The 13365-nt window shown below is 40.9% G+C and overlaps 1 protein-coding gene across 1 annotated transcript; it reads left to right on the top strand.

Annotated features, from left to right (window-relative positions):
- Positions 1 to 1491: 1491 nt before the first annotated feature.
- Positions 1492 to 12272, top strand: LOC309535394 (chymosin-like). The gene is made up of 9 exons (XM_082228433.1): positions 1492 to 1577; positions 1988 to 2144; positions 3621 to 3738; positions 4768 to 4886; positions 6354 to 6538; positions 7886 to 7999; positions 9437 to 9566; positions 10587 to 10685; positions 11901 to 12272. The coding sequence occupies exons 1-9, from the start codon at positions 1522 to 1524 to the stop codon at positions 12039 to 12041; spliced, it is 1119 nt and encodes a 372-aa protein (XP_082084559.1). The 5' UTR covers positions 1492 to 1521; the 3' UTR covers positions 12042 to 12272.
- Positions 12273 to 13365: the final 1093 nt, after the last annotated feature.

Raw genomic sequence — 13365 nt, 5'->3', positions numbered from 1 at the left:
TAAAGTAAAAATGGAAAGATGGGAATTCTTAAAACTAGCTTTTTCCGGATGAATATATGCAAGAACGATCAGTATCTTATCCAGTATAAGCTTTTTTTGGTTTCAACATCTTCCTATAGCAGCTACTGAGGAAACAGTGAGAATGTGGCAATGTTTGAGAAATGAATTCCTATGGCCTAATATAAAAAAACCAGTAATTAAATCTAGGCCTTGAGGTCATTAAATGAGTTCAAAAAATTCATACTGTATAAACCAAAGTAAGGCAGCGTAAAAGTTATCAAATTATGAGGAACTTGGGAAACAACAATTAACTATCATTCATTTACATTTTTATAAGAAAATATGGCTTCACTGCAAATGGCCCTCCTATTTGGTAACAGTAATTATCAAAGGATCTAAATTTCAAATTATTATTTGGTATACTGTAAAGGGAATTGCTATTAACTGTCAAGAATGCAATCAGTTGCTATTGTTACGGGGGGGGGGGGTTGGCCCAAGACATTTTGGCACCTGAGGCGAGCAAAAACATGGCACCCTACCCACTGCCAGGGAAGAGGGGGCAGAAGGGGCCTGGTCTGAATCAATGTTGGGTGGATGCAAAACCTAGGAGACTCAAGATGGCAGCCTCCACCATTTCCTTCCTGGGGTAAGAGGAGACGAGCAGCTCCTCCAAGCAGATCTGGCCTCCACAGGTCACATGGCAATAGCAGCAACAGCAGGCAATGCATTCCTTGGAACTTTAGCAGTTGCAGGCACTTCACTTCAAATGTCAATGATGGCAGTAGCTGACTAAGTTGTATTAAAAGCAATGTTGTCATACTGGATAAATTCTCAAAAAAGGACCTGGTATGAGGAAAAGCCACAGAATTCCACTGCAAGCAAGACAACTTCACAAAGACAACAAGCATGCAAACTTTGGGTTTGTTTGGTGCTCAGTTCACCTGTATGAATTGCTCCAACATTAAAAAAAAAATTATTATTACATGATTTTAATAATTATAAAAGTTATTATTAAAATAATTGTTTTGCTCAGTCATTATTTGTCTGGACTGGTTGAAGACCACTGGACTACACTGACTGTCAGTGAGTCTCCAGGGTGTCAAACAGGAGTTGGAAATAGAATGCATGGCAACATATTTAATGGAATTGTTTATATTTACAGTGGTATATGCCAGGCACCCCCAACCTTTGGCCCTCCAGATGTTTTGGCCTACAACTCCCATGAACCCTAGCTAACAGGACCAGTGGTCAGGGATGATGGGAATTGTAGTTCAAAACATCTGGAGGGCCAAAGGTTGGGGATGCCTGGTATATGCTGAAATCTTATGTGTGATTTCCACATATTTGCAAAGAAATGTGACTGATCAGTTCTGGTTTCCTGGAATGGGCTGGACTTTCTGTGATGAAATATGACCACCTGTTCTTTAGAAAATGGTGGTTACTTCTCAAGCAGCTATAAAATAATGGAGTTTCTAGAGCAATTAGCAGAGAAACTTGTGCAGTCTCTGATGAACTAGCAGGATGAAGTGCCTTGCAATTCTCTTCACCTTTGTTGCTCTCTCTGAATGTCTTGTTAAGTAAGTGATCATTAAGTTTCTAATATTTACTTTATTGACAGCTGTGTTTTCTGATTAAATAATAATTCAACAACATCTGGAGATCTACAGGTACTCTAACCCCGAATTACACCTGTTCAAATCCTGTTGAAGTCAATGGAGAAGATGCATGAATGACTGTGTGCAAGATTGTAATCTATATTAGTCTTTATTGATACTGAGAAAGACTTTGGTCATGTTGAGTAGATGTGACCTTTAAGTTTCATTTCCGAAATGCCTTAATTTTGGAAATGCTTAGACCTGGTAGTTGAGAATGTTTGGATGTGGTGATGGCATTAAACCTATTAATTATGAAAGGCTGATTTCAAAATAAGCACATTTACAGGAGCAGAAAAGAATCCAAGCATAATCATTCATTTATTTTGTACCAGGATTCCATTGCAGAGAGAGAAGACGCGAAGAGGGATGCTCAGGGAGAAAAACTTGCTAGAAAGTTTTCAGAAAACCCATCGGGACATTGATACAGAATATATGACAGCCTTTTCTAAACGTGGCCGATTTAAGAAACCACTTAAGAACCTCCAAGATGTGAGTCTGCTTTGCTTTTATCAATTTGCTGCGCCATTGAGCAAATTTTCACCAATGTTTTCCTGATGTTTGATTGAAATACCTCATATTTCTCCTGACACCCAGGGGGTGTCAACATAATCAGTTAAGCAAATCACACCCATCATTCATTCCCACTGAAAGCATGGAAAGGGAATTTAGCCATGGCTAGATCAAAGCCCCATTTATTTCTATGGGACGAGTTGCTGGATTGCACCCAGTTAAGCACTTTGGAACCCCATTGAAATCCCATTGGCCAGATGCAAAAGAGAACAGAGTTCTTGCATCTGTAATATCTGTAGTGGTGTAGAATACAGTGCTTCAACAAGAGTGGTTTGTTGTCTTGCAAGCTTCCACTTGCTCAGAGTCTCTTTGCTAAAGACCCTTAAAGGTTTGTCAGCCCTGCCAGCTAAATCAGGTGAGGGGAGCCAATGGGTGTGAGACCCTTGGTGAGTTGGGAACGTGTCCTCTGAATGAAAAGACAGGCTCTGGTGGATTGAGCGGATGAGACCAATAGTGGGTGGAACTGTCAAGAAAGCGGTTTCTGTACATGCTGTAGAACAGGGGTTGTCAACCTGGTCCCTACCATCCACTAGTGGGTGTTTCAGGATCTGGGTGGGCGGTAGGGGGTTCTACGGAACAAGCTGAATCCTCCTTCCATGAGCACTGACGAGCAGTAAGGAAATTTTTACCGCCAAGAAAGATACATTAGTGGGTGGTAGGTATGAAAAGGTTGACTACCCCTGCTGTAGAGGGAAGCGAGGGGCAGATGGGGCTTGTTAACTTGGGAATGTAGCCCATCTAGGAAAATGAAAACTCAGATTCTAAACCTCTGCTGCCTCTGATTCTAAGTCTTTTCAAAAGAAGAAAAGGCTAAGGATTAAGACGTTGAGCAAGGACAAATGATAGAGGGTAAGGATTTGCTGAATTAAATATCTGAACTGGAATACAGTTTCTTTTTTTCTTTTTTTCTTTCTTTTTTTCTTCTTTTTAGCTGTTTTCTATTTTGCATTTTTCACGTGTTTTGTTTTTGTATTTTTGTAGCTCTTTTTTCTTTTATTAGGGTTATTCTTTGTTCTTTTTTATGTTTAAACTTTGAAACTTTTTATTGTTTGTAAAACTTCAATAAATATTACTTTAAAAAAATAATAATAAGTGAGATAAACGGTATTTATTGCCCATGCACAGATATACATGGGAAGGGCATGTCAGCTCTACTGCTGCATCTTTCAAGTTTCAAGAATTTATACTGTTTATTTTTCATTTATTTGAACAAGGTCCTTTCCACATGACCCTACGAAAGACTGTGATTTATTTCTGCCTCTCCCCCACCCCACCTCTTAGTTAAGTACTCAGATTTACAGGATTATCTTGCATAAGTATGAGGAACTAAAATGTAAAGCCAAAAGAGAGAGGCAGGGTAGTGCTGCAATGCATATTTGTTTTATAAATCTACAGCTGACCTACTATGGAACTATCTACGTTGGAACCCCACCACAGCCATTCAAGGTTCTGTTTGACACTGGATCATCCCCTCTCTGGGTGCCATCTATCTATTGCAAGGACAAAGCATGCAGTAAGTAACTGAGAATGTCCAAGTGTTTAAGCATGTTAGCCAGGTATACAAAAGGAAGGAAACGAAGTGGCATAAAGGAAAGAGTTCATTATATCATAACCAGTCTGGTTGAGGCCTTAATTCTATTTGCCTAAAAGTAAGACTCATTGAATGCAATGGGACTTCTAAATAAATATACATAGTCTGCAATCCTATATGCTCACTTACCTGGGAGAAATTAAACTCAATTATAGAAGTTACTCCTGAGTAAACACGTACAAGAGTACACAATAAATCAAGTAGATTTGGTTTTGTAAAACCTAGTTTCCATCATTGTGCACAGTCATTTTTAATGACAGGTACAAAATGATAATGCTAAAACAATGTGGTTCTTTGAAATATATATGGTGGAAGGAGAGACAGAGCTGGCCCACCCATGAGGCAGCGTATGGTAGCTACCCCGGGCAGCAGAAGCAGAAGAGGTGGCACCTGTGTGTGTCCTGTTGGCCGGCACCACCAGCAGCACCAGTTTCCGATGAGATCCCATGAGATCTCATGGAGCATGCAAGATCTGGCAAGATTTCGGTGAGATCTTGCTAAATATCACTGGAACCAGCTGTCATCAGTGCCCCCACACAACCCAAGTAAGGGTGGCAGTGGAGGAGGGGTGGGGTGGGGAGGCAGGGTAGTAGAGTGGGGGCACATCCCATTATGCTTTAAGTGGCAAAACAGGACGCTCCACTGCTGGAGAGAGAAATCTCAGTTTTCAATGATCAGGGTTAGGTCAAATTTCCTTGTTAAAATAAGAATACGTCCTAGCTCCTGTTTACTATAATAAATTAATAATTATAATAATAATTTATTATTTATACCCCGCCCATCTGGCTGAGTTTCCCCAGCCACTCTAAATGTTTCCCTAGTGTTTTCCAATGTCCTTTTATTACAATTTTTCTCTTCAGAAAATTTATATCTTCAGTTTGTTTCTGCTATCGATCACTGATTAAAAACTGTTTTTATATTAATTAAATTCTGTTTTCTTTTTACTTTCAGTAAGACACCACAGATTTGACCCACGTAAGTCTTCTACCTTTCACGGAACAGGAAAGCGATTCCCCATTAAGTATGGGAAAGGAAGCGTGGAAGTGATCTTAGGACGTGATACAGTCAAGGTAAACTAATACAGTAGTATTTTATAGATACAGGATAAGTTGGGAATACAAACTTATAAATACTTAACTGTTCTGTGTATTTCAAAGGCCATTGCATCTCAATGTTTTTGAATCTTGGAAACTTTAAAACAGTAAAAACAGAATCAGCCCATTATATTACTTGGATATATTTATGTATATATTCATAGAATGGCTGCTCCTCAAGGAATTCAGAAAACAATATATGGTAACCAAGAAGTTGATTTTAAATTGTCGTTGTTAGAATCAAAGTAGCACAAATTAAAGCTGCAGTGCTAAGGTTATGCAATCCTGAAGTAAATATCAATGAAATTGATGAGACCAACCTCTGAATAAACAGGTTTAAAACTGGGACTCAATTTGCTCTTGCCCACTCTCCATAGGAGCCAATTCCTATGGGCCATGGTCCCTTCATCCCCCGAATATTATCTGACGAGGGCCGCTGCCCAAAGTTAATGGGCTTTGCCATTCAAATGGTGTGCATGGACTGTGTCTTGTGATCAATTATGCAGGATGGGACTTACCTGCCACCCCCAATATTTTATTACCTACCACTATACATGTTTAAATATTATTGTCTGAAAGGTCAAATGAGGTTCCCGTTCATGTTAACATTGTCGTTGTTAGATTCGAAGTAGCACAAATTAAAGCTGCATTATTAAGGTTATGCAATCCTGAAGTAAATATCAATGAAACTGATGAGACCTACCTCTGAATAGTGGGACGCAGGTGGCGCTGTGGGTTAAACCACAGAACCTAGGTCTTGCCAATCAGAAGGTCGGCGGTTCGAATCCCCGCAACAGGGTGAGCTCCCGTTGCTCAGACCCTGCTCCTGCCAACCTAGCAGTTCAAAAGCACATCAAAGTGCAAGTAGATAAATAGGTACCGCTCCGGCGGGAAGGTAAATGGCGTTTCCATGCGCTGCTCTGGTTAGCCAGAAGCGGCTTAGTCATGCTGGCCACATGACCCGGAAGTTGTACACCAGCTCCCTTGGCCAATAAAGTGAGATGAGCGCCGCAACCCCAGAGTCAGCCACAACTGGACCTAATGGTCAGGGGTCCCTTTACCATTACCTCTGAATAAACAGGTTTAAAACTAGGACCTAATTTGCTCTTGCCAACTAGCCAATTCCTATGGGCCATGGTCCCTTCATCCCCCGAATATTATCTGACGAGGGCCGCCGCCCAAAGTTAATGGGCTTTGCCATTCAAATGGTGTGCATGGACTGTGTCTTGTGATCAATTATGCAGGATGGGACTTACCTGCCACCCCCAATATTTTATTACCTGCCACTATCCATGTTTGAATATTATTGTCTGAAAGGTCAAATGAGGTTTCCTTTCATGTTAACATGCACAGGATTGTAGCCTGAATGCAATGCTCATAAAAGCCTGCTCTGTACTTTACTGCATGATACAAAAGTAAGGGAATATTTTGTGTTTCTCCTAGATATCCAATCTTACTATTTCTGATATGGAATTTGGATTGAGTACCAGTGAGTCAGAAGACCACTTTTCCAAATCTATATATGATGGGATCCTCGGCTTAGGCCCTGGGTGGAGAAGTTCATTCATTGATAACCTGATGAAAAAAGGCTTGCTTGAGAAAGACGAATTTTCTGTTTATCTCAGCGGGTAAACACTATTTTGCTTTATTGCTAAGTTGATTTGTTGTGTGTACTTGGAGGATTCATAGAAGGAAAATGCACCTGAGATTATTTTACAGGTTGGCTATTGCTTTGCCTGCTGTACAATTCTGTCTGCCACTGTGCTTTGTTTGCACAGAGGTTGATGGGTAGAGGGGACTGGAACCCCCATCCTCAAATTGGTCAGAATGCTAAGCTTCTCCAGGGATGAATAAGCTATTGTAGTCAAGGCTACTTGATGATGAAGAAGAAAAGGTCCCTCCGGTTTTCTAGTACCCAGCAGTCAACTGCACCCCCCTTGCAGCTTGTTCCTTGAGAGCAGAGCAGAGCGGGAGCCAAGCTCAGGTGAGCTAAGTGTTAATGTGGAAGAGAGGGAGGGAGACAGAGTTGAAGCAGAGAGTGAAGAGGCCAACCCCCCTGCTTCTAATTCTTGTACTATTCCGTAATGCATGGAAATACGGTACACACACACACCCATGTAGCTACCTTCACTTATTATTTTAATTTAATACTTCTGGAGTCTTTGCTCCAAATCAGAATCCTACCTCATGCAGAATAATTGGAGGACTGTAATGCAAAGGCAAAGACCTTTTCACCTGACTATTTTGGGAGTAGATCAATAACGATAAATCTCTCCATCACACTAGGTGGATAACATGCAACTCATCCTGTACATGTCAGCTCTACTGTTGAGTAAGTGTGCCCAGCACTGCACACTTAGTGGTTTTGTGAAAGGAAGGTAGCAAGCCTTTCTAGGGCAGAAGGCAGGAAGGGAAGCAGTAGGTGGAAGTAGAGCCAAATGAAGCCGGCTCTTTCTCCGCATTCTCCACCATAATGGCAGCAATGAGACTGACTAAAGCGAAGGAACACAGTGACACTCCCTGGACTGGGTGCAAGCAAGCAAGCAGGCAGGTGAAGGTAGGCTGGGGTTGGTGGAGTAGAATGGCCTCCACTGCCCCAAACTGGCTTGCTTAAAATCACAATGAAAACCAATTAGGAGAACAAAACTTATGAAGGTTATGAAGGGGGAAGTCAGTGTGTGATATACAGAGCTGAACAGGAAGAATGGTGATATATAGAACAAGAAAGGAAAAGTACATGAACAGCTTTCACCTTTCAAAATATTAGAGCCTTCATTGTCCAGTGTTCACCAGTAGATACTGGTGCACTGCAAAAGTTCCTTTCTCTCTCTCTCTCTCTCTCTCTCTCTCTCTCTCTCTCTCTGTCTAATTTGGACAGAGGTACAAGAACATGGTACATTCACACTTTTCATATGCAGTTTAGCTTATTCTGAATGAATGACTTGACAACAGCACACTATATATCTATGTTTCAGAAAAACAGATGGGAGCATGATCATTTTTGGTGGAATTGATCAATCCTATTTTACTGGTCGTATTAACTGGATTCCTGTCATATATAAATATCAATGGTGGATTGCCGTGGACAGGTAAGCAGGAATTATTCTTATTAGTAGTATTAGCAACATTATTGTTAATCTTAACATATTGACTGGCTACAATAAAACTGAAAAGTTTTTCTGAATAATTTTAATGGCTAGGTAAAGGTACAGGGACCCCTGACCATTAGGTCCCATCGTGACCGACTCTGGGGTTGTGGCGCTCATCTTGCTTTATTGGCTGAGGGAGCCGGCATACAGCTTCCAGGTCATGTGGCCAGCATGACTAAGCTGCTTTTGGCGAACTAGAGCAGCACACGGAAACGCCGTTTACCTTCCCGCTTGAGCGGTACCTATTTATCTACTTGCACTTTGACGGGCTTTTGAACTGCTAGGTTGCCAGGAGCTGGGACCGAGCAACGGGAGCTCACCCCATCGCGGGGATTCAAATTGCCAACCTAATGATCGGCAAGCCCTAGGCTCTGTGGTTTAACCTACAGCCCCACCCGTGTCCCTCATTTTAATGGCTACTAGTTAGCTAAACAGGAAGAGATGGAGGGCAATAAAATGCAAATACGAATGTGCAACTTACTTTGTGTTTTTTAGTTGTCCGTTGTTAGGATGACTTATATAGAACCGTTCTTGCAAATGGCATTAACAGAGTAGATGATTGCAGGCCCTTGACCTGAGCAGCTTACAATCTGTAGTTCATGTGTTTTGTTTTATGCCTTCTACAATTTCCAATGAAACTTCCTGAAAGTACTTATCACATCCCACTCTCCATTAAAAAAACAACAACCCATGTTTGGGGAAGGGCCCTACCTCAGTGGCAGGTCAATTGCTTTGCAAACAGAAGGTCACAGGTTCCATAACCATAGCTGTCAACTTTTCCCTTTTCTTGCGAGGAATCCTATTCGGAATAAGGGAATTTTCCTTTAAAAAAGGGAAACGTTGTTATAGGACTATGCAGAATTGGATAAATTAACAGGAAGAATTCGAAACCAGTGGGACCAGAAATTCACGTAATACTGGAGTAAATTTACGGACTATTTGAAAAGTATTAGTGAAGACCAGACGACATTTGTAGGTTTACAAGAAGTTCTGTGAGGAGTATTATTGGAAGTATTACAAAAATAGATAAAGGAAAGGATAATTTGTTAAGAGACTTAAAGGCAATATAAAATTAAGAAATGTATAAGAAGTAGATAAAACGGTGGATTATCAGAGGTGCTGACGGAAGTCTAAAAAGATTGTATAAGTGATAAGTTTCATGGTACATTTTATAATTTATATGTTAAAATCAATAAAAATTATTATAAAAAAATAAAATAAAAAAGGGAAACGTTGACAGCTATGTCCATAACTGATATCTTCAGGCCGTGCTATGAGAACTCCCAATCTGAAATCCTGGAGAGATGCTCCATACAGTGTGGCTTTATAATGTTTCATGTCAGAAACTAAAGAATATAATGATTTCCAATTTCTCAGCATTCTAGTGAATTCTAAGAAGATTGCCTGCAGAGATGGCTGTCAAGCACTTCTTGACACAGGGGCATCCTTATTGCTTGGTCCAAAATCTGAAATTAACCAAATCCAGCAAGCCATTGGAGTTACAACAGTAAGATTGACTTTTGCTGGTTGTCTTCATACTGTAGCTGAAAGAGCCCCTGTATCATCCATATCACTGTAGTGTCCACACTCCTTACTCTGTTAGACAGAGCTCCAGTTTCAGAGGCGCACAACCAAAGGTGGTGAGGATTAGGCACTGGTATGAAATCCAGGGGGCCCATGGGCGATCAGGCACCACAAAAATTGTGGGTGTTAGGCACCCACACTGCAGAGCCTTCAATGTGATTTTGGGTGCTTCGTAAGGCCCCAGAAGTCACATCCAAGGCCTTGCGGGGCCTCCTGAAGCGACTTTTAGGAGAAACCTAATGTTAGTGGTTTTGCGAGACCTCAGACATGACCCCGGAGATTGCATTGGACATCATAATGTCAACGCGTCATGTTACGTCGCAGGTTCCATTGGGCACCCATAATCTGGGGCCCAAGTTGGTGCCCCTGCCTCCTGGACTACAGATGCTGGTACCTCAGTGTTAGCCTTCATGGTTCTTCATGATACCTACTGCACATGCATGCAAATGTGCATGAACATCCAAGCTACAACAATGAAAATGGCAGAAAAATAAAATAAGCTGTGGCATCCAGTAAAGGAAGGAGGAGAAATAGAGCACTGCTGTTATTTTGTACTGTAGTCTGTCTGCAAAATACATTGGCTTTGTTTCTTCCAAACAATATCTCTCAACACAGATTGTACATCAGCCTGCCATCAACACCCATTTGCATCATCTCCATTGCTTTAGACTGTGAGGTTTAGATGTGAAGTGTTGAGATGATTTATTTGTAATATTCAGCTAGATGGCGTGCTTCTGTGCTACAGTGTTCTACAGTGTGCTGTTCAAACCTGTGAGTTACACTAGATGGTTATTAAGTTCTCACTTAAAGCGGTATGTTTGCTTTCCCGAGATTGGCTCAGGGACAAATCCACGACATTTCTCAAGCAAACTTGAGTTTTGCTGGTTCAATTCCTTCATGATCAGAATAATGCCCAAACTCAACTCTTCCTTATCTCTTTCAGCGTTCCATCAACTGCAGAAACCTCCGCAAAATGTCAAATGTTGTTTTTGTAATCAACGGAATTCAATATCCTTTGACTCCACAAGCCTATGCTCGTAAGGTACATGATTGAACTGGAATACTATCTACTTGCCATAATAATGCAGCTTCGAACTGTTTAAGGCAGATTAGAAGTGCAAAATATTTGTGAACACATGGGCCAAAGACAGGGGGAAATGGAATACATTTGGGGGCAGAAAGCTTATTAGATATCCTGAGACGGTAGGAAGAACTGGACCCAAACTTGCATGTCTTATAGAAAAAAAGGCCAATGCAAATTCCCCACCAACATAGTTTCATGACAGTTTAGTATAGTATCTCTGACTACAGATGATTCCCATCCCAGGAAGGTTGCCCCTGACATATTGTATAACATGGGTGCCTGATGACCCCGAGAAGGACTTAAACCTTCCATCACATATAGCAACATATATACTGTATGCAGCTCTCAGATGTGTTTGCTTGGCAGTTGCAGATATGGAAGAATTTTGAAACAAATAATGTTCTTTCTCCCCTCATTTCCTCTTGTAGTGATGACACAATCTAGAGAATTTTGAAATCTCACTCTCGGCACCATCTTAATACACCACATGTATCCCCGAAGAAGGGCTTCTATTGGCAGAGGGACACAGTGATCCTATCCTTTATAGCTAGCAGGAGAGGTGGAGCGAGGTGGAGATGGGAAATAAGTCTCTTGTGATCTCCACTGACTCCATAGGGAGGGGCCATAGCTCAGTAGCAGAGGATTTGCTTTGTAAATAGAAGTTCACAGCTTAAACATCCAACATTTCCAAGTAGGCTTGGCAAAGATTCCTTGTCTGGAACTGATTCTATTATCATTAAGCCGGTATACTAAGCCGGTATAATTCCAGGGATAAGATGGCATTTCAATGCAATTATTTCTTCCAACAGAGCAGAGCAAAAAACATTTTGAATTGTGGAGACTACCTATAATTTTAAAATAATTTGCTGACTTGTACAATTTGGTTGTTCCTTATTAAGGTATTATGCTAATTATTATAGACTGAATACACAATTTACAATACTGTGTGCTATTACTATTGTCCTAGTGTTACATCTACAATATTTATCTCCTTTTGAGACTTTCCCCCCAGGAAAAATCCTTCCTTGTCCTTCTTTATGTTGGAATGTTACCTTATGGTAGGATTTAACACATGGCAACCCTTTCTTGTGCATTTTTACCTCAATTAATTTCTTGGTTGATATGGAAGTTGAATCACCCACATCTTAAGGATATCCTTTCCTTTCTTTCTAGGATAACGGCCATTGCAAGATTGGCTTTGGCGTTGGCAGCAAAGATTATAATCACTTGATACTAGGAGATGTGTTCCTCAGAGAATACTACAGTGTATTTGACAGGGGGAACAACCAAGTTGGACTGGCAAAGGCAGTGTAAAAATATTCCTGCATTTAAACTATGCAAGTGCTGTAGTTTCTCATTTAATCAACTAATGCCAATGTCATTGTAACTTCAAAGCAATGTATTTGAGCTAATACTATCACTCAGTGTCCTATTAAAAATTATATTTGTCAGATGCCTTCAAAGAAGATGCAGGTGGTAGCATTGTTGTGGCATATATGATCTGAAAATTATGTATTTCAAATTAATAAACTGTTCCATGGCTAAGCTTTTGGATGTGATTGAAGCTGAGGTGCCATTCTCATGGATAATCACATCAATTGTCCTAAACTGTGTGGCAGTGAAAGGACTGTGCCCCCTCACCATCTAGTGGTTTCTCTGGGGCAACATCTGTTTTCACTGCCTCCTTTCACAATTTCACATTCTGACCAGATGAGACATCTGATTCGAGGGCCAAACTTGGCAGCCTTTTTAACATGCTAGAACATGGGTGAGTCTTTTGGTCAAGGAGTTTTTAGGTTGCTTCACCATCCACTGACTGTGCTACAGATCAGGAAAGATACCATGAAAGCCCTAAGGATACCAGCATGGTTAAAGAGCAGAGTCAAATAAGCTACTAGAGGCGAAAGGCTTCCCTTAACAAATAAAGTCTTGTCCAAACTGAGAACAAAAATAACACAAACTTTGGTGAGGGGGGAAAAGATTTAACTTTTGTAGGATCAACTCTGAAGAACTGATGAGTGCTGATAAGAAATGAAGTTCTAAGCCTAATAAACAAAATAAAAATGGACATATAACCGAGTCTACATGGAATCCACCCAAGTTCTCAGTGAATGAAAATGTGCAATCACTGATCTTCTAACAAAAATATGTTACTTGTCCCTAAGATCAGCCGCCATACACAAGACCTGGAAAGTAGACAATGTATCACAAGTTTTTAGGAAGGGATCCAGGGGGGCTCCTAGAAATAGCAGGCTACTTACCATAACAAGTCTCCAGGGAAAACTGGTGGTAAGTATTATTAAGGATAAAATGTCCAACATTGGGGTGTCAAGTTAAATAAAATATTGGGGGAGGCAGGTAAGCCTCACGCCACATAATCAATCATAAGATGCTGTACACGAACACCATTTGAATGGCAATGACCATCAACTTTGGGGTCCACAGGTCCACTAAATATTTTATCGGGGGGGGAACCTCAGCCCCAAGGAGTTGGCTCTTATGAACCAAGCAAGGCTCCTCCAAGGGAAAGAGTTGTCTCACAAACCCTAGATAGAGATGATCTGGTCAAAAAAGCATACTTGGACATTCAAAAACCTTCTGACAAAGTTCCTCATCAGTGACTCCTGATTAAGCTTGG

This window comes from Podarcis vaucheri (assembly GCF_965113315.1).
Source record: "Podarcis vaucheri genome assembly, chromosome: 6".
NCBI lineage: Eukaryota > Metazoa > Chordata > Lepidosauria > Squamata > Lacertidae > Podarcis > Podarcis vaucheri.
This window is presented reverse-complemented; position numbering and strand designations above follow the sequence as displayed.